General features: G+C 41.4%; 2 protein-coding genes across 6 annotated transcripts in view; one reads left to right on the top strand and one right to left on the bottom strand.

The window, feature by feature from the left end:
• USP8 (ubiquitin specific peptidase 8) overlaps positions 1-727 on the bottom strand; it is a 38,570-nt gene extending 37,843 nt beyond the window's left edge. The window contains exon 1 of one of the 3 annotated variants that reach the window (XM_058155814.1): positions 706-727. The gene's annotated coding sequence lies outside the window, so the exon portion shown is untranslated. The other 2 variants (XM_058155809.1, XM_058155812.1) reach the window with 2 other exon arrangements.
• GABPB1 (GA binding protein transcription factor subunit beta 1) lies at positions 124-22,947 on the top strand. 3 transcript variants are annotated; one of them, XM_058155817.1, is made up of 9 exons: positions 124-251; positions 6,733-6,840; positions 7,944-8,111; positions 9,583-9,777; positions 10,427-10,538; positions 11,792-11,905; positions 15,041-15,226; positions 16,983-17,098; positions 19,580-22,947. In XM_058155817.1, exons 2-9 carry the CDS (start codon positions 6,733-6,735, stop codon positions 19,730-19,732), a joined length of 1,152 nt encoding a protein of 383 aa, XP_058011800.1. In that variant the 5' UTR covers positions 124-251; the 3' UTR covers positions 19,733-22,947. The 3 variants fall into 3 exon arrangements, with proteins under 3 accessions (XP_058011800.1, XP_058011799.1, XP_058011798.1); XM_058155816.1 differs by lacking the exon at positions 124-251 and adding an exon at positions 358-497; XM_058155815.1 differs by lacking the exon at positions 124-251 and adding an exon at positions 463-593.
• Positions 22,948-27,968: the final 5,021 nt, after the last annotated feature.

Here is a 27,968-nt window from a genome sequence, read left to right as displayed (position 1 = left end):
CCCCCTTCTCCCGGGCTCCGCGCCTGCGCAGTCGGACTCTCCGGTAAGCCGTATCCCTCCGCCGAATCTTCTTGTTTACCCCCCCTCCTCACACACGCACACAACCCCGGTTTCCCCCCCACACCCCCATTTGTTGTCAGCGCCCGTTGTGTGAGGGGGCGACCCGACCATCCCCCGCGTCCCCATGAGGGGAGCAGCGCCCTTGGGGAGCAGCACCTCGAGAGGACCGCGTCGGAGCAGGAGCCGCTTCGGTAGCTCGCTGGCGCTGCTGCTCCTCCTCCCGCTGCCGCTCTTCCCCTGCGGGCCTCTCCTCCTCCTCCTCCTCCTTCCTTCCTCTCCTCAGCGCTCGCGAGCGCGGCCGCCCGTGTCCCTCCGCCGCGCGCGAGCGGGGGACTTTTTCGCGGGGCTTTTTGGGCGCCCTATGAGAAGCGGCGGCGGGCTCCGGGCGGCCCTGCTCGTCGTTCGGTCGGGCGGCGGCCGGGCGCGCGGGTGACACGGTAAGGGGAGGCCCCCTTCCTCTTTCTCCTCTTCCTTTTCCTCCACAACCCCCACCCCCCTCACCTCCGATGGCCGGGCCGGCCAAGCTTTTCCAGGTCAGTCTGCGCCTTTTTTGTATAGAGGGGGCCCTTGTTACCGGATGTGGAAGTTGATCTCTTCTTTCGCTGGTAAAAAATAATTCCACTTCCCCCGGAACCCGGCGCTTACCGCGGCTCCCTCCGCTCCTTCCCAGCCAGGATTTCCTGTCGTGGGGGGAAAAAGCGGCGACGGGAGAGGCCTTCCGGGGATCTGGCGCTCGGGGGCCGCCGCTTGGAGAAGGGCAGGCGGGCTGTGGGGGGAGGGGAGGGGGGCGACAGGCCGCGCTCCGAGCGGGAAGGAGCCGAGGGTGTGTGTGTGGGGGGAGGGGTGTCGGGAAGGAGGAGTGGGGAGGGGCTGACGACCCCCACCCCGGTCCTGGTTCCTTCCCTTCTCTCCCCACCACCACCACAGCCGTTCACACGTGACCTCCCTCAGACGCGGGTCGGGCCCCGTCTCTTTCTTTCTCCCCTCCCTCCCCCCAAACCTCTCCTACAGCTTGCACCGCCCGCCAACCCCGCGCTCCCGGGCGCCCCCTTTCTTCCCCCCCTCCCCACCTCTCTCGGGTGTGAGGTGTGGTCTCCCGGTCTTCCAAAGTTGGGTTTTAAAATCATGGGGGGGGGGTTTAAGCCGTGGGTGGAGGGTACCAGGAAGTGTGTTTGTGGGTTTGGGGTGGGATGAGGCTGCTGCTGCTGCTGCTGTTGTTGTTGCCAGGGGCAAGCCGGGAATTGGGTCTCCTTTGGATGGGGGGGGGGGTTTGAGCAACGTCTGGCTGGCCTCTGCTTGCCTCTTTCCTTATTTGGGAGGGAGGGAAGGAATGAATGCTGGCTGCTTCCAAACTTGGTTAGTGCGAGCTGCAAGAACCTCTGGCCTCTTTGGGGGCCCCGTCTTCGAAATCCTCCCATTCCAAGAAGCCCAAGGAAACGGATTCCCCACCAGACACGTGTTTTGGCTGCTCTGTAAATACAACCCTTCCTCTCCCCCTCTTGTCACTCAGAGCTTCCTATCCAGGATCCCTTCTTCTCCCCCTGTCATGAAGATATCTGTTCTCTCTTCTTCCTGAAAAGTGGTTTATTATTCGCCTGTGGAATCGAACCCCTGGCTTCTTGGTTTATACAGATCATGTTGCTCAGCTGAGCACATTTTCCCTTTTACTTAACTTTAGATTTAATGCAGATCAGATCTGAGGCCCGGATCGAAGAGTCTGATCTATTTATTTTTTGAACCCGTACTTAATGGTAAATGCACCCCTATGGTGTGCTTTGGAATTGGAATGCCAATCCCATTTCTTTTACATGTTCAGAATAGAGGCAGTCATTTCTGGAATTCCTAAAAATGTACTGTATGTGATACTAATAGTCATGCAATTCCCATTTCAGTTTATTATTATTGCATCAAATTGGCTTGGGTATACAGCTCAGCCCATTGATGAGTTCCTTGAACAGCAATGTTTAGATATTTCCTGTAGCCTCATTGTTTTTATAATAAAGCTATTCTTCTGATAAAAATTTGAGACTAGTTTTTCAGCCGTCAGCAAATTGAATTTAAGAGACATTTTTATTTTGATGGATAGAGATTGGCTTTTTGAATTGTTTCTAAGAAGATGCATATATAAAATTACATTTCTTCAGATTTTTCCCCCTAATTCATGATTCACTCAAAGATGATCTCATGTATTCACTTGCAAGAGGCTGTTAAAACACTGACATTTAGCCCATATTTATTCAAAGTAAACCCAGTTGAAATCAGTGAAGTTGGCTCCTCAAATGAATGTAGTTAAGTTCTATTAAAACATTAACAAGTAAACAAGCAAACAGCTCTGGATTGATTAACATTACTGCGAAAATATAATATTACTAAGAGTACTTAATAGTTACTTAGTAATTAATATTAGTAAGTAAAATTTGGAAAATACTCTGATGAGATTTTTTCCCCATATGTTACTAATTTTGTGATGATATATTCTTGTCCATCAATTTAGTGTGTGTATTTATTTATAATGTAAAATGTCATTCTCCCACATCTTTCCACTTGGGAGTTATGCCACTGGGTTATGGTTGGCTGGTCTGGTTGATTTCCCTTCCCTGCCTGCCTGACCTAGCTAGTACTCCCTCCAGCTGGAAATAAATGTTTTTGAGATGGTCCTTAGCTGGTACCCTGCTCTTTCCTTTTTCTTCTTTTTTTCCTGCATTTGCTCATGAGCTGTTATTCAAAACCACCCCTTATCCTAGCCAGAAAACAAGAAGAAGAGCAAGGCACCCCTTCATTTTAAAAGGTGCAGGGTAACCATAGGAGACAAGAGAAAGGATGAGTCCAGCCAAAGGAAAACTTCCTGCTCTGCAGCTCCAGAGGAAATACTGCAGAATTGCAGCGTCCCGTTCTCCCCCCCCCCGCCCCGAAACGGGACTTGAGCCAATTCATCTCTGAAGTCCATTGGCTCAGTTTGTGAAGTCTGCCAGAATACTCAGCGTGTCATGGGGACATGCAGGCATCAGTGGAGGGTATACTTACAGAATCTACAGTACTTTGCATTTTATTACAACTCCAAGCTCCAACAAGATAGACATTTAAAATGTAATGAGGTCCATAGTTCTTCCACGTAAAAAACTATTTCTTTTAGTACTTTAATTTGAGTGCCTCCAGGCAAAACGCTGAGGGTGTTATATAAAATATTAAAAATAATATAGTGGCGAGGTGGAAAAAGTCATTGCAATTCTGAAGTAGTTTAAGAGGAAAAAAATCCTAGCATATCTATTCAAATATCGAAGATACAGTAATACACCCAGCATTGCTATACCACCATTTTATATGTACCTGCAATAGGAGAGCCTTGAAATTGCATTGCTCCTCACTTTCCAGCCTTACAAAAGAAGAATATAACATCAGCTGATGTTTCAGAGAAACATATTAGAAAATCGCTTAGCAATTAAGTCTAAAAATTATGTTGACAAATCCATAGTCAATATTGACTTCATTTCCACATAACTCTTTCAAAACCATGCAGATTTGAGCAAGCCATAATTCATGAACACTAGTGAATTAATGTTAGTTAATGTTACAGCCACTTACGAAGTTTCTTTCAAATAATGCTTGATTATGAGCAGTGGTGGGATTCAGCTAATTCACACCACTTCGGGAGAACCGGTTGTTAAGTTTTTGAGCAGTTTGGCAAACTGGTTGTTGGAAGAAATCATTAGGGCAGAGAACCAGTTGTTAAATTACTGGAATCCCACCACTGATTATGAGCCCTGATTTGGAAGAAGCAGCCAGTTTGGATTTAACAAAAGACCAAAAATCTTCCTTTATGGTCTCTGAGTAGAAAAGTAGACTTGCAATTTTTTAAGATTTGGATAGTAAGTAGTTCATTGTTGGCTAAGTACCTGCCATTTTAAAAAGTTATTAAATTTAAGATGCACTGCTGAGACACAAAAAAATAGCGCACCTGTTCCATACAGATTTCTGACATGTTCCAAGTACTGTATCAAGAATGAATGGTTTCATGATTTCCAGTATTGAGATAATGAAATACGGTATGATCCTTGTTTAGCAACTGCCAAACTACAATAACCACCAACTAGTAGGCGAATATTGGTTGAAGTTCTCATTTCCATTCATATTCTTCCCAGATTCTCTCGGACACCAGAAAGGGCTACAAAATAAAACAATAAATAAACAAAAGATATATAAATACATTCTAAATCAAGCAACAATCACGAGAAAAAAAATCTTTACAATTGGTTGCTATGGTGTTAATACTGCATTGCTGTAACAATTTGGCAAAGTAACTCTGCTAAATGCCCCCTCCCGTTACTTTTTATAGTCTTCAAGAAAACCTAATTTTAATAAACGAGAAAATTAGCTATTCATCACTTTAGGAAGAGGGACTAGGGCCAAAGTGGATTTTGAAGCATATGAAATATTGTATTTTCTGCTTGCTCTTTGGATTTTGGCATTCCTTTGGCACATATGTGCGAGAGGAACATTTACCTTTACATAAGCATGCCAGTATTCCCAAGTTTTCACAACTGGTACCTGACTTATTACAAACCAGCGCAAATAAAAATATTTTGGATTCCTGGAAAGCTGTCAAGGGCAATATGCAAGGGAATAACAGTATTCCCCATTGTTACATCTTGCTCCTTTCCAGCTATGTTATTATCTAGCCATGAATTTGAAAGATGAAACGGTGGTTGCTGGATTTGAACTTGAGCAGGAGGCCTCTGAAGGTAAAGGGATATGTGTACTAACAACAACAATCACAGTATTCAAGAACTTTCTAGAGCTCTGAATCTGAGCAGAAACAATTGGAATTTCTAAATGCTTAGGCCACTAAAATTTTCATTCAGAGCTTCACTGTAGCTCGATAAAAGCTTTGAGAGTTTGGATCTGTCTAAAGAGAAAAAAAAAAGATTTGAGTATTGCCAATGAACTGTAGGTGTTTAGCAGAATTCAGTAGTAATGTTTTGATATTGAGGTGTGTTCGATAGTATTTTAGACTTAGTGTGTTCGGTAGTATTTTAGACTTAGGAATGCAAGCATTTAACTAATTGCTTGCACAGCACTTCTGTAGCTGAAGCCTAAGTTTAGTGTGGCTTAGACCTAAATATATTTACATTGGCATCCTAAATAGTAAGCTAATTTTTCATTTTCTCCATGTGTTCTTTTGAAATGGTACTTGTTGCTGCAAGTTTACACATGGAACGCTCAGTTTAAGTGATTTTGCGCTTAAAAAGTCAATTCCTGATTGAATAATGGCAACCCAACATCCCATTGGTCGTGCAGAAATTTTGCCCTGGCTACAAATCTAAGCTGGTCAAAGAGGTGGCAAGAAGAGAAAGAAAACTCTACAAATACACAATTTCGATTCAAACTGATTCAATCTGTTTTATAATCGCATATGATGAAGGGTTATATGCATAAATGTATCTTAAATGTTACAAAGATAACATTTCTAAAAATCAAGAGTTTTAAATAATTAAATAGAGAGCTGGTTTGGTGCAATGGTTGACTATCGGGCTAGAAACCTAAAACAATGAACAAAAACAGTTGGCAACCATACTCCTTTACTGCAAAAACATTCCAATAGTGAAGGCTCTAGTTACTATGATTAAGGTGCTACTCTTCACTAGTATTGTGTTGTTGCACCACAAAACTATCCACTTATTTGTCTCCTAGCAAGAGCTGGACATCGCAGTTAGTTGTTAGGTCAATATAAATTAGGGAGTTGGCATGAAAAGTTTTAAAACAAAGGAATGTAGAGAGAATGTTACCAAGTTATTTGTTTTATAGGACCTCTCCAGGCAAGATTGCTGGCACGCTTTGGCTATGGTATGTTCTGTTTCATGTAGAACAGGGGTGTCAAACTGGATCTCTTCGGAGGGTCGGATCAGCATTGTAGTTCTCTTCCGTGGGCCATTAAGGGGGGCGGGGGGGACACAGGACGGATGCCTCCTGCAGCACCCTGCCGGCCAAAACGGGGTGGGGATGGGGCATTGAGTGGGGGCTGGCTGTCAGAGGCACCGCAGGCCGATCCTTTGCTATTTCCAGGCCAGTCCCACGAGCCAGATTTAAGCACCCCGCAAGCCGGATCTGGCTTGCGGGCCTTGAGTTTGACACCCCTGATGTAGAAGTTCCAGTGAACTGGAGCTTGAAATTTCAATTTACTGTATGTATATATATTGTAGCTCCGTGATGGCGAGTCAAAAAGGGAGCACGTGGGCGCGCTCATCTGGGCCTCAACCCAGAATAGGAGCTTCCCAGGGTGCTTGTGTGTGCCTGACAATAAACTTCCGGTTTCCGGCACGTGCGTGTGCGCCAGCCAGCTAGTGTTCTGGGTTTCTGGCACGCATTCATGCGCGACGATCAGCTGGCCAGCATGCATGATCACACAGGAAAACGAAAGACCAGCTCTTTCAGTTTCCAGCACTGCCACATGCACAAAGGACAGTTGATCTTCGCATGCGTGTGTGTGCCAGAAACCCAGAAGAGGAACAGGTGCCGCCGCGTGTGCCAGGTGACATGGTTCCGAGTGCCACTTCGGGCACACGTGCCACAGGTTCACCATCACGGCTCTAGCTGCTGTAGAAAGGATGGTAGTATTCGCTTCTTTCATGAATTATCTACATTCAACAATTGTTTTAAATCTCAAATATTTTTTAGATGTCCTTGGTAGATTTGGGAAAGAAGCTTTTAGAAGCTGCTCGAGCCGGCCAAGATGATGAAGTTCGCATTTTGATGGCCAATGGAGCGCCTTTTACTACAGATTGGGTAAAAACACCATTAAAAGAAACTCACATGTGTGGTGGTTTGTGTTTGCAGTGTTTATTTTGCTGGAGCTTTTCATATTGCTATCAAGGAAACTACACAGATGTAAGCATGTTATCCTTAGGAGGCACGTGTGATTGAAGGAAATTTTCATCTTTTTGGATAACATGATCATGGAGATACAAAATGCAGCCAGAGTGCCTTGGCTCAAATAAGTACTGCTTGCTTTCATTAATTGTTCATCCAGATTAAGTTGGTGCCCAATAAGTTTATTCGTTGTTGAAATTTTGATGACATTCCACTTTTCAGTTGATCGTTGTTTTTCTTAGATTGGTCATGTGTAGAAATATTGGTCACGGACTGTGATAAGAAGGCAAATTTACTGTTCATGAACAAAGTTGCTGGAACATATCCAATTACCCTCATTACTTAGTTTTTGCTAAGAAGAAGCTTACTATTAAGTAGGAACTTCTGACATATTCTTCCCAAACTTCAAACCTTGGCTTAGAACTGGGATTTCAAAGTTAGGGTTAGGGTTGATATTTTGGGGATATTTTCATTTTGGGAAATAAAATCGAGTAGGAACCCCACCCCTCCAAAAAAGACAATATGTAGGATGCGGAAGCTCATCTCAATTTTTCAAAATGTTGCCTTCTGGTTTTGATGTGCATGAAAAAATTGCTGGGCTAGAATGTAAGATCACCATCATCGCTGTGAGATTTTAGCCTTCCAATCATGATGATCGTATTGCTTGCCTGATGACTGCAATACTGTGTTTAATTAAAAGAAAACACAACTTTCCTTTAGAACTGGATATTTGTGAGATTGGGCAAAACACTATTGTAAAGAAGAGTTAGCAGTTCCTTTCTAATTTAGGATGAAAGGAAAGATTATAGGAAAGGATTATAGGATTATGTAGAACAAAGATTAGTGACTTCAAAGCAAAAAGTTTGGGAAATAATAAAGGTTTAAAACAGCCCAATACGCCAGAATTTCCATAATTGTTTTTTTTTAAAATAATGGTACCCAAAAATGAATGTATTTTTAGTGTTGTTAAATAAGAGGATAATTATGTGCCAATATCCTATTTCAATCTCCCGCTGCAGCTGGGAACTTCTCCACTTCATCTAGCAGCACAGTATGGCCACTATTCAACTACGGAAGTATTACTACGAGCAGGAGTAAGTCGAGATGCGAGGACCAAAGTGGATCGGACGCCACTACACATGGCAGCTTCAGAAGGCCACGCAAGCATTGTAGAAGTTTTGCTGAAGGTAAAAAGAAAAAAAAGCTCTTTGTTTATTATTACCTATGCCAGAGTTGAAACAGGACATACAGTGGTACCCCAATACTCGTTGTTAATTGGTTTTGGGAGGCACAATAAGTACCAGTTTTTTTCCATAAGGAACAACGGCAGCCGACACTGACAGGTTCTAGTTTGGGCGTTGAGTACTGGGACCACATTTTTGCGTCAAAATGTGTTGAATATCAAATTTGATGAGTTTCAAAGAAGTTGAGTACCGCTGTAATTGCTAATAGACTGAAGATGCTTTTTTCCTGCAGTATCTAACGGAGTTTCTCAGAACATTTCTGGGCATCAAAGAGGCACATGGGAAGATTGTTGTTGTTTTTTTTAAATGCACATTGAATCTTTCTGGACCTCTTCAAGAGCTTCTCTAGTAATCAAGGATGTAGGAGGAGAATCAATAGCACCATTTTGAGCATGTGCAAAGCGGTTTCCATTTGTTGTTAGGCCGTCTAAAATCAGACCATAGGAACAATAATGATTGAAATATAGGGGCCGGTTTAGCTCACGCTGGTAAAAGCCTGTTATTAAGGCTTATTAAGAACACAGTAGCCTGCAATTACTGCAGGTTCGAGCCCGGCCCAAGGTTGACTCAGCCTTCCATCCTTTATAAGGTAGGTAAAATGAGGACCCAGATTGTTGGGGGGGCAATAAGTTGACTTTGTAAAAATATACAAATAGAATGAGACTATTGCCTTATACACTGTAAGCCGCCCTGAGTCTTCGGAGAAGGGCGGGGTATAAATGTAAACAAAAAAAAAAAAAAAAAATCCTATATGGCATATTAAAACACCTTTACATTAAAAGCCATATATATGTTCATTAAAATCTGGCATATGTTCAAATAATTTTTCCATAACAGGATGAAGAATATTATCTAAGAAAGGACAACTTAATTTCCCTAAGTTATGGTTTTACAATTGTGCTTTCTAACCAAAATTTTCAGGAAACTTCCCACCAATATTCCTTCCTTCTATTTATTTTGCTGTCTGAAAATTCTACAGCTGCAGTCCAAAATCCTTTTTAAAAATTACTTGCACTGAAAATTATAGACTTTCCTTTATGTTATCGGACTAATAAAAGCACATGACTTCTTATCAACATTATTTTTCGATGAAGAGATTTATTTTTGAAGGGAAAAAATGACTGAAGCCATGCTGAGAGAGGCATACGAGTCACCGCACGCCAGATTTTATCTTCTGTTCTTTTACTTTCTAAGATTAGCCGTTTTGAAAATGTGTCTGCCCAACAGTTCGAGGCAATAATGAATTAATTATCTGCAGTATATTAACTCATAGGAGGAAAATAGACAGCATAAACAAAGTTTAAAAGGAAGGACACTGTTTTTAAAATATATATTCGAAGTAATCCCGACCCTAAAATTAACTTTGACTGCTCCTTTCCGTTTTGAAAGAAATTTAATTGACTATGTTTTGTAGCATGGTGCAGATGTAAATGCAAAGGACATGCTGAAAATGACTGCTCTGCACTGGGCCACCGAGCACAATCATCAGGAAGTAGTGGAACTCTTAATAAAGTATGGGGCAGATGTCCATACCCAAAGTAAATTTTGCAAGACTGCGCTAGACATTGCCATAGACAATGGATATGAAGACTTGGCAGAAATTCTACAGGTAACTCAAAACTCACTTTTTGTTAGGCTTTTCCAGAATCTTGTAGAATCTCTAGGCCACAGTTCCCCAATGTTTCTGACTTTGCGGAATGGCAGGGTGGTAGGGGGGGGACACGTGATGGTTTGTGCAAGCGGCCGGCCAGTGCGCACGCAGCTCCATTTGTGCGAATGGCCTGCACACAGGCCTGCCATTCATGCAAATGGAGCATGCGCGCATGTGCTCACCCATTGCTTGCGCAAGTGAGGATGCTTGCTGCACGCTTGCCGGCTTTTTCTATGGCCCAGTTGCAAACCCCACAGGTTGGGGGCCCCTGCTCTAGGTTGTTGTTTTATATAGGATCGACACCCTGGCCTTCAATCATTGTTTCTTTATCATCATCCTATATTCCCTCTTTCACTGCAACTTGAAACTGATGCATTTATTCTGAATACTTTTGTGCCAGATATTTTTCTACGTTGAATATATATCAGTGAATAACAACACAGTGTGCATGAGCTATAGGTTACATTAAGCTGTTGACTGCTATTCTGTCTGAGAGTTAATGTATAATTTATGAACATCTGCTATGTACTATATTCATCTTAAAATTCATTCCCCTTCCCCACCCCCAATAAGTGTAAAAACAAAGCACTGTTGTTTTTTGTCACAGATCGCCATGCAGAACCAAATCAACACGAATCCAGAGAGCCCCGACACAGTGACGATTCATGCAGCAACGCCACAGTTCATCATTGGACCTGGTGGTGTTGTGAATCTAACAGGTGGAGTATTCTCTGCAGCTGGTCTCGCATACGGCAGATATTCACTGCCACTGAGGATTGCAAATTGCTTGCTCACTCCATTAAATTGGGAATAAGGCTGTGCTTTCTTTATTCGTGCCATTTCCAAATGATAGACGCTGAGCAAGTAAAATAAGTATAAAATAGGTCATAGAAATATATCATGCATAAAAAATATATATAATAAGGTAAAGGTAAAGGTTTCCTCTTGCACATATGTGCTAGTCATACCCGACTCCAAGGGGCAGTGCTCATCTCCGTTTCAAAGCCGAAGAGCCAGCGCTGTGCGAAGACGTCTCCATGGTCATGTTGCTGGCATGACTAAACGCCAAAGGCACACAGAATACTGTTCCCTTCCCACCAAAGGTGGTCCCTATTTTTCTGCTTGCATTTTTTGCATGCTTTTGAACTGCTAGGTTGGCAGAACCTGGGACAAGTAACGGGAGCTCACCCCATTACGCAGCGCTAGGGATTTGAACTGCCGAACTTTCGATCGACAAGCTCAGCGTCTTAGCCACTGAGCCACTGCTATGTATAATACATAGATTAAATGTAAATGACATTTGTCAAGCTTAGGGCCACATCGGTAGAATTTTCTCTCACCAGCTTGAAGTCTTCCTCTGTACATGTTGAAGGACATCATATGCACCTTCCGATATATGAGATAGATTGTTCTTCTCCACATTCACACACAGTTATCTTTTATAGGGAATCCACGTTTTCTTAAATTGATTTTCCTACTCCAGTGTGCAGTCTAACTTACGATTTCTATACAAGCCACGGTTATTCTTGATCAGGCAGCAGACACGTGGTGTGGTTGTGTCCAGTTGCCTGGTAGCTCCTTGTTGTGCTCCTAGAATGTGCTAAAACTGTATCAGATATGTTCCTTCTTTTGCTATTATTGTCATCTCCTGGATTGTTCATGTGGCTCAAACAGCGTGGGATGATTTTAACATTGTCTAAAGTTTGGCTTTGGCCCCACAGTTCGATGTCAAAGCACTTTCCCTATTTGTTTGTGTGGAATTCTGCTGGTGCCACTCTGTTTATTTCACTTTGGGCTACTTTTGCCTCCAGAAGAGAGATAAATCTGTGCTTGCTACTGAGCTAAATGGGGTCTGTTTGATTGAGAGGTCAAGGCTTATATCATTCTGAGGGGGAAAAAATGATTTCAAATGTAATGGACGAGTAGATTTATGTGACTTTCTGATGTAATTTTATGGATTGTGTGTTTATAGATGAGAGTGGAATGTCTGCTGTCCAGTTTGGCAATTCCTCAACTTCAGTTCTGGCAACTCTGGCTGCCTTAGCAGAAGCCTCAGCTCCGCTGTCCAACTCCTCAGAAACGCCAGGTGAGGAAAAATAACATTGTTACAAAAAAATACGGATCCATATTTTTTTTAAAAAAAAAAAACCAGGTTTGGTTTACAGCCTAGTTTTCAGCATTGATGCAATACCATATTTCATTGCAAATTTGTTTTTTAAGCTCGGTGTGTTTTTTTCCTGTTGTGGCATACTTACAATAAAAACAGATTTAAGTAATCAAATTTCTTTAACCCCAGAACAAAGAGAATAAAATTAAATGGAAAAGAAGACATTTTTTAAATTTCCGTGAAAAAACATTAGCGGATTATGAGTCAAGTTCATTTTAAGACAAATACACTTTTTTGTGACTTCTGAATTTGCTTCCTCAGCCAGCGTTGCCGCCTTCTGCAGTCTAATCTCTAGAAGGGAGATCAGACTTCTATGCAGAGCAAGGACGCCAACTGCCTTGGCTTGAGTCCCTATTTGCTGTAGAGAAATGTATCAATTGACTGTACTCTCTCTGGAAGCTTTGGGAGAGGGGCAAAGCATTGGCAGTAAATATTTAGTACCAAATTGTTTTTGTTTTGCTTCAAAAACAAGAGCTATCATTGGAGATTGACCCCTTGGGTTGGATGTTGGCAACCCACGGCTCCGGAGCTGCATGCGGCTTTTTGGGCCTTCTGCTGCAGCTCCCTGTCCCATCACTGGCTGGCCCCGCCCCTTGCCCTCTCCTCCCAATCACTTCTCGTCTGGCCTTGGAAATCCGAGAGATACAGAGTGGGGGCGGGAGACGGAGAAGGGGAGAGAGAGACAGAGATAGATACCAAGAGCGGGGAAGAGAGAGATACAGAGAGGGGGGGAGAGAGAGACATAGATACAGAGAGAGAAGGAGGGGGGGAGAGAGAGAGAGAGAGAGAGAGAGAAGGGTTTTGTGGTTCCCGGTGTATTTAAAAACCAGTTCTCTGCCCTAGTGACTGGCTAGGTAGGCATGGCTAGCGGGGGTGGTGTCATGTGACTGGGTGGGAGTGAGTGATGTTGAATTGGCCACGCCCATCCAGGTTTTATGCTTCCCGGTGTTTGTTTTTTCCCCCCTGTGGGAAACGGGTCCAAATGGCTCTTTGAGTGTTTAAGGTTGCAGAACCCCTGCCTTGGGTTAAAAAGGAGAAAACCTGAATCATGTTTTGCCCACCAATTTTTGTGACATGTTGATTGTGGCATTTATGGAGGATTGTTTCATCTTTGTAGAGATCACAGTGCCACGTGGAGGGCTTTTCCTCCTGAAAATACTTCTGACCTTAATTTATCGAAAGCTTTTGTATCGCCTGCTTCTGAATGGCTGACATAAGGTCAATAAATAGAGGACAGTCTCTGCCCGCAGGCTTAGAAAATGAGGAAAACAAACCCATAATACAGAATGATTGGCTAGAATGGAAATACTCCAGGGAGGTTAAAAAAACCCCAGATTCTTCAACATAGCCTGTTATGTTTCCTGCCTGTCCCTTTTTTTGCACCCTGGTGCAGAAACTGCTGCCAGGTGACTGTTGAGGAAGGGAGAAGGCAGACAGAGCTAATGAACAATCCTGCAAACCTATAATTCCCTCTAGGAAATCATGGTGCAACTGGGAATACGTCTTTATGATTGTTTACTTTCCAGATTTTGGTAGAAGGGACTAATTGGTTCTGTTAACATAAAGTAAAGACGATCTGAGAGGTTCTGTGAGCCAGCCCTAGCAAGCACATTGATATGTGTCTCTGTTACGACATAACTTTGTTTTTCATAAAATCCCGAGTTTTACCGTCATTCTTTCAATAATGGCAATGATTGCAAGCAGGAATTGCAGACCGCGATTGAGTAATAACATCACTGTAAATAAGGAAGCAATCATGGCAAAGATGAAAGCGCCCAAATTTTATGTGATGTCTGACATTTCTGTCATAAATCATATGCCGTAGCTTTTGAAAGAAAGCTTTTTTTATTGTCCATCCGATTGTTAATAAACTTCAAAGGCTTGCTCTTAATATAATATTGCATGCATGTGGATGTAGCTCTTGAAACTGATACTGGCAGTGATGTACTTTATATTTTAGGCTCCTTGCGTTAAAACCTAAGAGAAGCACCAAACATGAACTCAACAAATTAGAATAGAAATTCCCAGAGCCTAGGGGAAAATTAATAACGAGTGTTAACATGGTATCTGAAAGTCAAATAATGTCATTTGTTTTTCTGTTAAAACTCTTTATGAATTTGTGCAACTTGCGTTTTACTTGTAAAGACGTTGTTGGGTTAAAGGAATTTAATTTCTGGAACTTCTAGGTACTCATTTCCAATATTTGGGGTGAGAAATGTTGCATAAGTAATCAGAAAGGAAACATTTAGATATAAGTTTGGATGGCATGATTGCTCAGGCTACTTCTACAAAGCAGTAAACTCACAACATTTGCAGAAGTACAAAATAATTTAGCAGAGAAAAGGTGGGGAAGAGATTCTCCCCAAAACCTAGTGGGGATGAGCACTCTCGGTTGTATAGAACAGGGGTCCTCAAATTTTTTAAATGGGACCAATTCACGGTCCCTCAGACTGTTGGAAACCTGGACCGGCTGGGTGGGCGTGGCTAGGTGGTCATGTGACTGAGTGGGTGTAGCCAATTTAGCATTCTGTTAAACAATACACACAAATTAAGCTTTCATTTGTTATGCTCCTGGGGGTGGAAAGCAGGTTAGTGAAAGGATGTGGCTGCCTGGGAGTGTGTGTGAGGGACATCTGTGTTTGTGTGTGTGTGTGTGTCTCCTTCCCTCCCTCCCTCTCTCTGGAGGCTGGGGAGCTCCTTGGCTTCCAGGACCACTGCTGCCCCAAAATGAGCCTGTTTTTGGCCTCCAGAAGGTGGGTGGGGCCTGGCGGGTAGGTGGGTTGATGTGGGTGGGGCAACCTCATAGTCCCGAGTGGGCCAGATAAATGGCTTCAGTGGGCCATATGCTGCCCGTGGGCCGTAGTCTGAGGTCCCCTGGTATAGAAGATGGACTGGCTTTCTATGTGCTGATGGGGGAAAAAATGGAATAGAATGGAGTATCTTATAAAATACTGACTCCATTGGAATAGAGAACAAGAGCAATCCATACTGCCACATTTTCATGAGGTACTACTGTTTGCTTATATACCTTTCGTTTGTTTGTTTGTTTGAAAGTTGTGGCTACAGAAGAAGTGGTGACCGCTGAATCTGTGGATGGTGCAATTCAACAAGTCGTTAGTTCTGGAGGTCAGCAGGTTATCACCATAGTAACAGACGGGATACAGCTTGGAAACCTCCATTCCATTCCCACCAGCGGAATGGGTCAACCCATTATAGTGACCATGCCAGATGGGCAGCAAGGTAAGTAGAAACCAGGAATAGAACTTTTAAGACCTTTTTTAAAAAGATGAAAAGCATATATTGAAACTTAATTATATAATATCCTGCCTTTGTTATATTTATAGACAACTCGAGATGGCAAACATATCTAATACTCCTTCCTTGTCCTATTTTGTTGGTTAAGTTAAACTTAATATTCATGAAAGCCCTTTAGAGAAAAGAGATAATGAAGAATAGGATTGGCTGGAATGTAAAGCACTGTAGAGGATGCTTATGCATATGTCGTAGACTCAATTTCCAGAATAGAATAGAATAGAATAGAATTCTTTATTGGCCAAGTGTGATTGGACACACAAGGAATTTGTCTTTGGTGCATATGCTCTCAGTGTACATAAAAAGAAAAGATGCATTCGTCAAGAATCATAAGGTACAACACTTAACGATAGTCATAGGGAACAAATAAGCCATCAAATCATATTAGGAAACAATCAGTATAAATCGTAAAGATACAAGCAACAAAGTTACAGATAAGTGGGAGGAGATGGGTGATAGGAACGATGAGAAGACTCTTGTCAGCAAAATGCTCGTCAATTTTTGGTTGTTTTGCATTCTTCATTGGTGGGAGAGATCCTGGGCTGGTACCTTGTCGCTTCTTTCTTTTCCCCATGCCTTCTTATTTCTCTTCAGCCAAGAACTTGTCTGTGTTGTGATATCGTCTCCAAAACAATATTATTTAGATAAAACGGCTCCAGTGGGTATAATAAAAATTAAAAAATAAAATAAAACCAAGGGGAGCTGCTGCAAAAACGCTCCAGCAGCAGCCCCGCCCTTCTTCTTTTCAAGTAGTAAAATTGAAACATTTAAAGGTTAAAAGTTAAAAAAACGATTTAAAAGTTGATTTAAGAATTAAAAGAGTATTTTAGATAAAATACAATAAAAATATAGAAGTAAAAAAGAGAACAAAGTTAAAAAGTTAAAAATTGATTTAAAAGTAGAAAGAATGTTTTTTAAAAAAGGATAAAATTAGAGAGTAAAAAACAGCAAAGCTCAAAGCTGGAATGATGAGAAGATTAATAGTAATGCAGTCTTAGTGAATAGTTTGACAGTGTTGAGAGAATTATTGGGGTGGGGGGGAAGAGCTCCATATTTTACAATCTCATTTCTTCCCATGGAATCATGACATAACAAAGCTAGCTATAAGGGCTATGCACAGTTTAAACATTATTCCGAAAAGTTGCTTCATGGTTTTCTGAATCATATCCCCTCTCTGTTGTTCATTAAAGCAGCCAGGTCTTTTAATGGTTTTGTTCTACCTTTATTATTATTATTTTAAAAAAAAGATAAGGTGGCAAATATATCTAATGCTCCTTCCTACTTCTGAGAGAGAGAGAGAGTGAGAGAGTGACTGGCCCTAAATCACCACCTGGAGCCTGAAGAAAAGATGTGGCTGCTTTAATGAACCGACTTATTACAATGCAGGTGTGCTGTAACGTAACGCTTAAAACGATAAAGAATGCTGGGAGTTGACTTTAGCAAGAGAGGCGAGATGACCAAAAAAAAAAAGAAAAAAATCCCCACCAAAATAGCAAAGTTGGAAGGGACCTTGGAGGTCTTCTAGTCCAACCCCCTGCTTAGGCAGGAAACCCTACACCAAGTTCTCTTCCAACTGATATATTCAATAAACTATCTGTAATTACTTATTCCCTGCTATCCCAGCATCCAGATGCAACCATTGTTAACTAATATAGTTTTTGATCCAAACTTATTTCAATTCCAGTACTTACAGTACCAGCCACAGACATTGCAGAGGAAACAGTAATCAGCGAAGAGCCTCCAATGAAGAGACCATGTATTGAGATCATTGAAAATCGGGTGGAATCGGCAGAAATAGAAGTAAGGAATCCCTTAGCTGAGATGTTTTATTCCGATTTGCTAAACCGAATGTTTCTTCTTGTCTCGCTTTACAATTGTGATTTCTTTTGTTTTGTACTTGAAGAAAGTAAGGAATTTATTATTGCATCTTACGTTTCTTTTTAAGATACAGGTAGCCCTCTTCTTTAGTGACCTTTTCAAGTTACAATGGCACTGAAAAAGTGACTTATGACCGTTTTTCACAATTACGACCATTGCAGCATTCCCATGGCCATGTGATTAAAATTCAGGGGGGTTTTACCAACTCCAGGCTAATTCCTCTCTTGACTCTAACCCCAGGCTCTGCCTGGTCTTCTTTTACATTGTATTAGTGCAGTTCGGCTGGGATAATTTGAAATAATTTGAAAATATGTATGAAAGAATTTGAAATAAGAGGGTTGAAACAAAAACCTTGTTAAGAATGATAATATAGTACTTAGGTAGTTGGAAATCATATTAAACTCAGGCTTGGAACATGGTTGCATTAAGAGAAAGTAAGAAATAGGAAATTAACACTGGCAACATCGTACAAGGAGAATTTATATAAAATGTTTTATAGGTGGCACCTTCCTCCAGCAAGATTTTTTTTTTTTTTTTTTACATTTATACCCCGCCCTTCTCCGAAGACTCAGGGCGGCTTACAGTGTATAAGGCAATAGTCTCATTCTATTTGTATATTTTTACAAAGTCAACTTATTGCCCCCCCAACAATCTGGGTCCTCATTTTACCTACCTTATAAAGGATGGAAGGCTGAGTCAACCTTGGGCTGGGCTTGAACCTGCAGTAATTGCAGGCTTTGTGTTCTTAATAACAGGCCTTACCAGCCTGAGCTATCCGGCCCCTAAACATTTTAGATTGGCTAAAATGTTTAGTAATATATCCCCGAAATGATGGAAATGCAATCAAGCACCAGGCACGTACTACCACATGTGGTGGACATGCAAAAAAGCAAAAGAATTTTGGTGACGGATTCAGATGTGAAAATGGTTGGACAAAGATTAGAATTTAAACCAGAATACTGGTTTGCGCAGAGATGGATAAATTGACATTAGAACTAAAAGATAAAGGAGAGGCAGAATATCATGATATATGGAATAGATTTTACCAGTGGTTGGAACTGAGAGATGGGAGTTGGAACAGGAAATAATCAGGACTTGTTGACCCGAAATGTGATATAATGTATGTAAATATAAATGAGTACATTGGGCAGAATAATTGCGTATAATTAGTAATGTATGAAGAGCATACATGATATTTGTTTTATATTTTAGTGTGTATGGCAGAGATAATTTTTTTTTTAGAATTTTTATATTTTTATTGGCCAAGTGTGATTGGACACACAAGAAATTTATTTTGGTGCATATGCTCTCAGTGTACATAAAAGAAAAGAAAAAAAACCTTCATCAAAGGTACAACATTTACAACACAAATGATGGTCATAGGTTGCCAGGACAGTCGCACTGTGTCCAATATTTTAATAGGAAATGAATAAATAATTTTTTTTAAAAAAAGAGAAAGTAGAGAGGACGGGAAGAGAGAGTTAGTTTTTGCCTCCCTATTTCATTGCAGTAAAGCCACAGACAATTATTTTAGTACTACCTGGTGATTACAATGGAAGGACTGACAGTCAGTGGTTAGTGAAAGCATGGAGTTTTTTTTGTTTTGTTTTTTAAAAAAGCTTTTGCTGTGTAAAGGTCAGAACAAAGTGATTGCTGAGATAATTATTTTAATAAAGCAAGTATGCTGCTTTTTACATCTATTTATTTAAAATGGTTGAGAAGTGCCCCCTCTAAAAAGCAAGCCCCAATAACTTGCTTTGAACTCAATTTGTTTTTCTTTTTTTTAAACTACAAAGTTGTTCTGCTTCATCAAATAAAAACACTAGATGTTGGGGTTTTTTGCATTTTTTTTTAAAAAAAAGATCGAGTTCCCAGTAACATCCTTTGAAAATAACAATGTATGGTCTCACAGCAGTGATATATTCGATGAGTAATCTCTCTTCTCTCAGACATTTTACTAACATATATTTTATTCCAAGAAGCAGAATGTGTATACATGAATCATGTCTTCCTTATTAGGCTCAAAGTTTTAACATTTACCTCGCTCTCCAGTTCTTTAAAAACTGCACATTTCTTTGTAATTGTCCAAACGGAATCTACATCTCAGCGTCAAAATAATATGTCTAATTATTCCTTCCCAGAATATAACCGCTTTAGAACAGCTCAAACTCACCCGTTTCAACGAAGCGGTACCCAATTTCAGTGTTGACGCTGTTTTTTTACAGAGCATTTTTTTAAAAAGACTTTGTTTCTAAGCCACAACTCAAAGAGCCTCTAATTTGCTCCATTCCCAAAATTCTTGCCCCTTATTTCTTTTTGAAATGAAAAATGATAAAACGTTCCACTCCCTTTGAGGAGGCCACCACATTAACACGAGACTTTTGATTTGTTTGACTTTCACAGGAAAGAGAAACATTACAAAAACAGCTGGACGAGGCTAACCGGGAAGCCCAGAAGTATCGCCAGCAACTTTTGAAGAAGGAACAAGAAGCAGAAGCTTGTAGGCAGAAGTTGGAGGCGATGACCCGCCTCCAGACTAGCAAAGAAGCTGTTTGAATGGATGAAGTGAGCCTTCTATCATATACAGGATAAGAAAACCGCAGTACAATCTGGTTCTGCAATAACGCATATTGTAGGTGCAGAACAGAGATTTTTTTTTTGTCAAAGAAGATGCTACTGGACTTAAGCCATGAGCTCTGGTGATTTTCTTGTATCATAAAAAAAAAAAAACCAACCTCAGAATTTAGACATTTTTGTGCAAAATATTTAAAAAAAAATACTGTAAATAGTTTTTTTTTTTACAGTTCCAAAATTAGTTGTTTAATCTTTTTGGAAGGGATCCACAAACCTGCAATGCCAATGTTTTTGTGACTTTTTTTAAATTTTATTTTATTTTACTATGAATCTTCTGAGATGCAGAACAGTTTTAAGGAGGATAACTGTTGATTGAAACTGTGCTGTGTTAAATGAATTATGTGACAGAACCGAGCTTGAAAGCTATGAATTCGATCTCTGGCTAAAAATTCATTTCCTGATTATTGTTATCCTTTGTACAGCTTTAAGGAGTTGGCCAAGGCCTCCGAACAATGCCCCCCTTTTTTTAGGGAAGAAAAAAGTGTAATTTTTTATATTTAATTCCTGATATATTCAAGTAGATTGACATGTATATGAAGCTGATATTTTTAAAAATTTTCAGTTTGTACATACGCTGCATGTTTTTTTTTATGATTTCTATATACATCTTCCATAAGTATTTTTCAGGAAAGAGGATGGAAAATTATGATTAAAAAAAAATATTTAACCTCTAGGCCAGGAGCGGGCAACTATGGCAACTTTACAACCCGTGGACTTCAACTCCCAGAATTCCTGAGCCAGGCTCAGGAATTCTGGGAGTTGAAGTCCACGGGTCGTAAAGTTGCTATAATTGCCCAGTCCTGCTCTTTGTCTTGGGGGTAGGGGGTAGATGAAGAAGCCGGTGAATAACTGTGGGTCGATTGTTTTTCTTTTATATCGGGAGCCCCATTTCTTAGAGGGATGTAACCTGGGAGAAGAAAAGGAAAACAAAAACCAGTATTTATGTAATATATTAACTATATGAAAATATTACCCTTAGCGCAGCCAATCATATTTTCAGGGGTGTCCAGCCAAGCTGGGCTGGGAAAATTCTGCAGATGGGAGAACAAATTTCAAGTCTTTTCCCCCGCCCCCAAACTCTTAAGCTTAACCTCTTCCCCTGCTATGCTGCCACCTGCTGGACAGGATGTTAACATTCACATCACGGCACCCCTCTGTCCCCATCTCTCCCCCACTGCCCACACCCCAAATGCAAATGCCGTAAGGATAATAGGCTGATATCTGGAATTGGACTCCAGGCTGTCCTTCAAGAAATCTGTTGGTAAATGGCACACAAGTGTGTCCATCTCTCACAATGCCTTTAATCTGACTCGCCAACGGACAGCAGGTACTGATGACCAGACCTCCTAAAACAGTTCACAATACCTGCCCCACAAAGATTTTATCACCTGCTAGAAATTGTCCAAAAAAAAAAAAGGAGGGGTTAGTGGAAGGAGTTAATTTAAAGACAGAGGTCTGAAAATGGCATCCCACCACCACTTCTCCAACGGGGCATCCCTCAAGCGTTGAAGGTCATGAGATTGGAGAGAGGAAATTGAGCAACCAATGACTCCTCACACTCCTCCTTTTTCATGAGTATGGCTGTTGTATACTGATAGCCTAAAACGTAAGACAATTCGGCACTGGGGTCATTTCTGTCCCACAGTGTTCCCACTTTGGTTGCAAAACGAACAGGGGTAACAGAAAAGCCTGAAGTCCTTGCATGCGTTTTATCTAGGAGCCACCTAAAGTGAGGCCCACCTTCTCTTGCGTTCCTGCTCTGCCACCAACTTCCCTGTGACTTTTGCTCTCCTTTCTTCCAACGACGCTTACAGAGGAAATGCTCCTTGTTTCACATTTGTGCCCATCGTCCCAATCTAACAGTGCAACTAATGCATGCAGGCGCATGTAATTTTCACCCGTTTTTTTATTTGCACAACAAAATTTTAAGGTTGTGTCCTAAATCATGACTGACCTCTAGGGGCAGCTTTGTATGGGCGGTTCGGTTGTTGCCTTCTGTTATTCGGGAGAGCTGTGATTATGTTTTAATTTGCGTGGTCTTCAGGGGGAAGACAATTCTTAGCATTTCCAGCGAATGGTGTTTTAAATTTCTCCGTTTTTACCTGCCTTCTCTCTCTCTCTCTCTCTCTCTGTCTCCTCCCATGCCATCCAGGTTTATTGGTATTCAGCGCCCACATTTTGCTAACCAAGTACAATCGGCGGTTATTGATGTAGATTGATGTAGAGTTCTGCCATGATTGAACTATATAAAATTGTGAAGGAGTGATTTAGGTCTGCAAGGTATTGTAGATAATATACCAGGGTATAGGAGGGCAACCCTAAGTACTATTACACATGAAAAATTCACTGTTAAAAGAAATAAGGATGTTTTAGACCCTAAACTTTAATATATCCTCAAGAAATTGGTAAGTAAGCACTTAGTTCCCTTACTGGACTTCAGCCCAGAACAAACGTTATGGGACCTATTAAAGCAGGGGTCTCCAAACTTGGCAACTTTAAGACTTGTGGACTTCAACTCCCAGAATTCCTTAGCCAGCTTTGAATTCTGGGAGTTGAAGTCCACAAGTCTTAAAGTTGCCGAGTTTGGAGACCCCTGTACTAAAGATTTCACAGATGAGTCCTGCTGTTCCGATGGAAAGGAATGAAAAGTAGATATAATTGTAGATGGGATTTGAATACAGGGAGAAAAGAGATGGATCTCCCTCCCCTTAACCTTGTCTTGTGTGAGCTTTCCACTTGCACTCAGGCAAACATAAGGGAATATTTATAAAAAATGTATTTCCTTGTCCGTCACAGTTGATGTAATTGAGTCTATCTTGCCTGCTGCAAATGTTGACCTGTAGAGAGCTAAGAACATTTAGATATTGGTTGGCTTCTGGATAATTCACAGACCATACTGCCTTAAAGATTACCAAGTGCTACAAACGCTTTACCCTTTGTTCAGACTACTGTGCAGCTCCTTTTATTTCCACGTATACCTTGTATTTTGATTTGTGCTTTGCTGTGTTTTATCTTTCAGTGCTTTTATGAAACGTATAACTTTATAAATCATCTAGATTACCTATACAGAAGAATTGCCCTTAAAACTTGTCTTTGGCCTACCTTTTCTATTTACAATTAAATATCTTTTCCACAGACGCGGGATTGATTCACTTATTTTTGCAAAACGTTATCACTCGGGTGTTTTCTTTTGTAGCGCAGAATTTTTATAAAAGGTAGCTGCTTGGATTGTTAAGAATTGGAAACATGTAGAGAAATACATGGGCTGGAATACAGCTGCGTCAGTGTCACTATTAGAACAGTTTCAAAAGTCTACATTAGAGATTTCCACTCTAGTCGTTGAAGGGCAAAATGATTCTTTCAATAAGGCATCAGAATTTGCTATTTTATAACATCAGCGTTATTTTAAGCTAGGAAAGTCAGTCGCTGACTTTAGCATGGAGACTCAAAAACACGTGAGACATTTGAAAAGGCTCACAGTCTAGTTTCTTGCAACTTTTAGTCCATCCAAACCTGTGGACTTCAACAGAAGATTTGGTTGATTTTAACAATAGTTTAGGGGTTGCACATTTTGGCGTTCCAAGCCCATCACTTAACGTCAGTGCCCAAACTGCACACGTGCGTCCCCAAAATGCAATGCGTGTGCCCCCCGGTGCATGCGCTCCGCCCCCCCCATGCAGGCGCGTCAGAGACCCAAAGACCAGCTGGCTGGCGGGAGGCACACACGCATGGGACAACGGCTTGCGTGCCCACAGAGAGGGCACTGTGTGCCATCTGTGGCACGCGTGCCATAGGTTCGCCACCATTAACATGAATAATAGCCCTAACAAAAATGCCCCAAAATGAAATAAGTCATTTGAACACCTCAACGGGGGTTACCATCAAAAGGATCGCTCGCAGGAAGGATCTTGAAACTGGATCACCCTTGAGGCTGTGTCAGCTACAAATGTTGGAGCAACCACAATTTTGAGTTGTGACTCCAGAACAAGGCATTGTTACTATGCTAAATTTTCCAGAATTGATGTATTACTTATATGCTATTCCATTTCTGAAGACACTTGAGCAGCTTTTAAATAACAACAATAACCCCTGTAAAATCAACCCAGGTTTTTCCTCACCTTTGCCAGCAGATATTCAAAAGATACTCCCAAATGGAAGGAGTAGGGTTGAAAAAACAACAACTCAGTTAGGTTTTGTTGGGCATAGCAATTAAATATGGGTCCATGAGTGAAAAAGAACCTCCCTTTGCGTTTCTTTTCTTTTTATATATAATTTTTTATTTTCTTTTTAATACAAACATTTCATCTTTCATTAAACAGTGTGTCATCTGAGTGCATATTTTTGTGTCATAACAATTAAAATTTACCACCACATTCATATTTTGTATCTCTTCTTATATTACTACTAATAGTTAACATACCTACTATTATAACATTTCTCTTCTTATTTGCCTTTATAATACATTACTTTTATATTTATTCTCTAACCACTGATAAAATAACTCCCATATATTGTAATAATCAGATTCTTCCTTTCCTTTAATTGCAAGTGTTAAATCTATTCATTTCTGCACATGCTAATACTTTCTTAATCACATTTTCATCCGTAGGGATCTCTTCACTTTTCCAATTTTGTGCAAATACAATTCTAGCTGCAGTTATTACATGAATAATCAAATATACATTTTCTTTACTATAAATTTCTGGTAAAACTCCCAACAGGAATAGTTCAGGTTTTAAATCCATATGTTTCTGCGTCATCTTCTCCAACCCCATATGAATTTTTGCCTAATATTGTTTTGCTTCTACACATGTCCACCACATATGATAATACGGCCCCAGTATCTGATGACATTTCCAACATCTAATTGATTTGTCTTTAAACATTTTTGCCAGTCTTTCCGGTGACAAATACCATCCATAAAATATCTTGAATAAATTTTCCTTATACGCTGTTGACATTGTTAAAAAGAAACCCCCCCCTTTGCGTTTCTGACCTACTAAAATGAAGCTTATGTTGCATAAGCATTTCAAAAAACCACAATTTCGACAAATACGGTGCGTCAGAATAAGTTTAACCAGACTGCCAACCAGGCTGAATCCTGTATGGTTTCTGTTGACTCATGAGTTCAGCTTTTGAGGATTAAACCATTTTACTTAATCAGAACTTGAGCTACCAACCAATAAAGTCCTCCGGGGTCAGCATCACAACCTACTGCAGCGTCACAACCATTTCTGAAACGGAAAGGAAAATAGATCAAATTCATCAGAAACGAGAAGGCTGGTTCAGTAATGATTGAGACCAGCAAATATCTTATTTCTCCATTTGTGGCACATGGTGCTTTTTCCCACGGTTTTGACGGCATGGCTTCTCTTCGCACTTAACCAGCATACTATTTCTATTCATCCGGTCGCCTGTGGGTAAATATAATTTACCCCCTTGGTTTGCTGCCCACTGGGTCCGAGAGGAAGATAACTATAACGAAATAGTCATTTGCATCAAATCGTATTTGCTCACTCTTGTCATTTCAAGCGCTCCAAGCCCTTTTGTTTCCTGTCTGAACGCGCTTTGGAGTGTGTTTGCTCACCTCTTCAATTAGTGTGCCCATTTTGGAACTAAAGAGAGGCAAGATAAACGGTGAATACGATGATCTATGACTTCCATTTCAAAAAATCTTTTGATAGGACTGAGAGGAAGCTGGTTTAAGCGTGAGGTGCTTTCGGCAATCAGTTCTGGATTTCAGAAGTGGGTTTCAGACTATTGCTCCATACATGGTTCCCCCACCACCCATTTTTATAAAAGTCCTGAAACATTTCTAGATCTATTCTCCCCTGGATGTCTTATCTGGATGCTTAGGTGAAAGTCAACCAGTCGTCTGTCTGCTAAAGCAGGGGTCTCCAACCTTGGTCCCTTTAAGACTTGTGGACCTCAACTCCCAGAGTTCCTCAGCCAGTGAGGGACTCTGGGAGTTGAGGTCCACAAGTCTTAAAGGGACCAAGGTTGGAGACCCCTATGCCAAAGCACTAACACTGCCTTTTATTCATGATTTCTATACAAAAATGTCCCTTCTATAAAAAAAGGTCCCTTCTGTTTAGGGCAGTGGTCATCAACTGGTGGTCACCACCAATGGTCCACGAGAAAATTTTGGTGGCCTGCGGAAAAATTATTTGCATTTTTTATATTGCACTAAATTAGGGGTCCTCATGGGTGGGATACACGCAATGAATGTCTATCTTGCTGCAGAGAGTCTCCCCCTTCGGAATCTTTTTGAGGGGGGCAGAAATTCCGACTTGGGGTCTGCTTCAGCCTCCTGGTACGGGGTTTTGGATGAAGGCTTGAGGGAAGTGCCACTGGTGGCGAACAGCTGGAGGGCCTTGTTCCAGTGGGACTGCATCATGGTCTGAAACTGGCTGATCATCTCAGCCCACTGAGCCTCCAGGTGCCGGTACCTGGCCTCACACTTCCGCAGGTCTTCCCTCTGCTTGGAAAGCCTATGCTCCTAGTCCTCAGTGAGGTGCTTCTGCTGAGCCTCCTTCTTGGTCAGATCCAATTTGAACTCAGCCGGCTGTTTTGCCAACTCTTTCTCATGGTGGCTGCTTATCTCCAACAACTGCTTCCTGTTGGGGCCCTAAGGAGTCCAGGTGGGCAGGTGAGGAGTGGCAGGGAGGGGAGGAGCAAGTATAGGCCAGCGAGGCATCCCACAATGTGAGTGACATCAAGTGGGCCACACCCACCCAGTCACATGACCGCCTAGCCACGCCCACCCAGCCGGTTATTAAGCAGATCCTATTAGTGGTCCATGAGATTTAAAATTTTAGAATTTAGTGGTCCTTGAGGTCCAAAAGGTTGGGGACCCCTGGTCTAGGGAGGTTCTCAGCCATCCAAATCATGATTATCCATGGCACTTTGGGATGAACACCAGTGGTGAAATCTGAACCAGTTTACTACCGGTTCGCTGGCTGTGCATGCGCACTGTGCGCCAAACGCACGCTGGCTGCGCGCATGTGCAGTGCACACCACGCACCAAATGCGAGGTGCACGCGCGCAGTGCACGCCAAAAGGAAGCACGGAGTAAGTAGAACAGCGCGTGTGTGTACGTGTGTGTGTGATCAACTGTGGCACGCGATTTTTTTTTTACTTTTAAAAAGCATTTTTTTTACAACCTATTCATCCTCGCAGCTCAGTTGTGATCATCAGAGCCCCCCCCCCTTTTTTTTTTACTTTTGAAGGCATTTTTTACAACCTATTCATCCTCGCAGCTCAGCTGTGATCATCAAATTTAAATAATAAATAAATAAATAATAAAATAAATAAATCAGAGCCCTTTTTTTTTTTTTTACTTTTGAAAGCATTTTTTACAACCTATTCCTACCATTTGGGCGGGAAAAGCAAGCGAGCCAGAAAGAAGCAGCAAGCGGGCGACCGGGCGATTGGGTGGGGATGGGCGGGGGATGGGGGGCAGGGATTTTTGCTACCGGTTCTCCGAACCACCTGCTGCCATTGCTACTGGATCAGCCAATCCGATCCGAACTGGGAGCATTTCACCTCTTTGAATAGCGCGAAGTATAAACAGACTTCTGGAAGAAAGAAAAAAACAGATTACAGGATTCAGGTGACCCTGAGGGCACAGATAAATCTCTTAAGTGGCATCAACGATTCTCAGACAGAGTACTAAAGACCAGATGACTGTAAAGAATATAAATCCTTCCACTCTCCACCATTCAGTTGGAATTGAAGAACCTTTTTGGATGAGAAGCAAAATGTCTTCAAGCAAAAACAAGAAAGTCCAGTTGTCATTTGAAAGAAAGAACCTTGGGGACTTCCATTCTTCTCAAGATCACCATATTATGGTACCACGATAATCAGATGGTATAATTTGCTGCCAGAGAGGCTTATCAATTCTTACTTGCTCGGTATCTAGAAAAAACAGAAGTCTGCAATGATAGATATACATATATTCGCTCTCTCTCCCTCCTCTTTTCCCCCCCCACAGCACAATGCATGTATGTGTGTGGAGCTGTGTTGCTTGCCCTGACACCAGAGAACATACTATAAATAAATGTGCAGTCAATTTACTGCCTGTTACATGTGAACTCAAGACCTAGCTTCTCAGCTAGAACTCAAGGATCTCACCATTCTTGATCTGCAGATGTCAGAA

Source organism: Ahaetulla prasina, chromosome 13 (assembly GCF_028640845.1).
Source record: "Ahaetulla prasina isolate Xishuangbanna chromosome 13, ASM2864084v1, whole genome shotgun sequence".
Lineage (NCBI taxonomy): Eukaryota > Metazoa > Chordata > Lepidosauria > Squamata > Colubridae > Ahaetulla > Ahaetulla prasina.
This window is presented reverse-complemented; position numbering and strand designations above follow the sequence as displayed.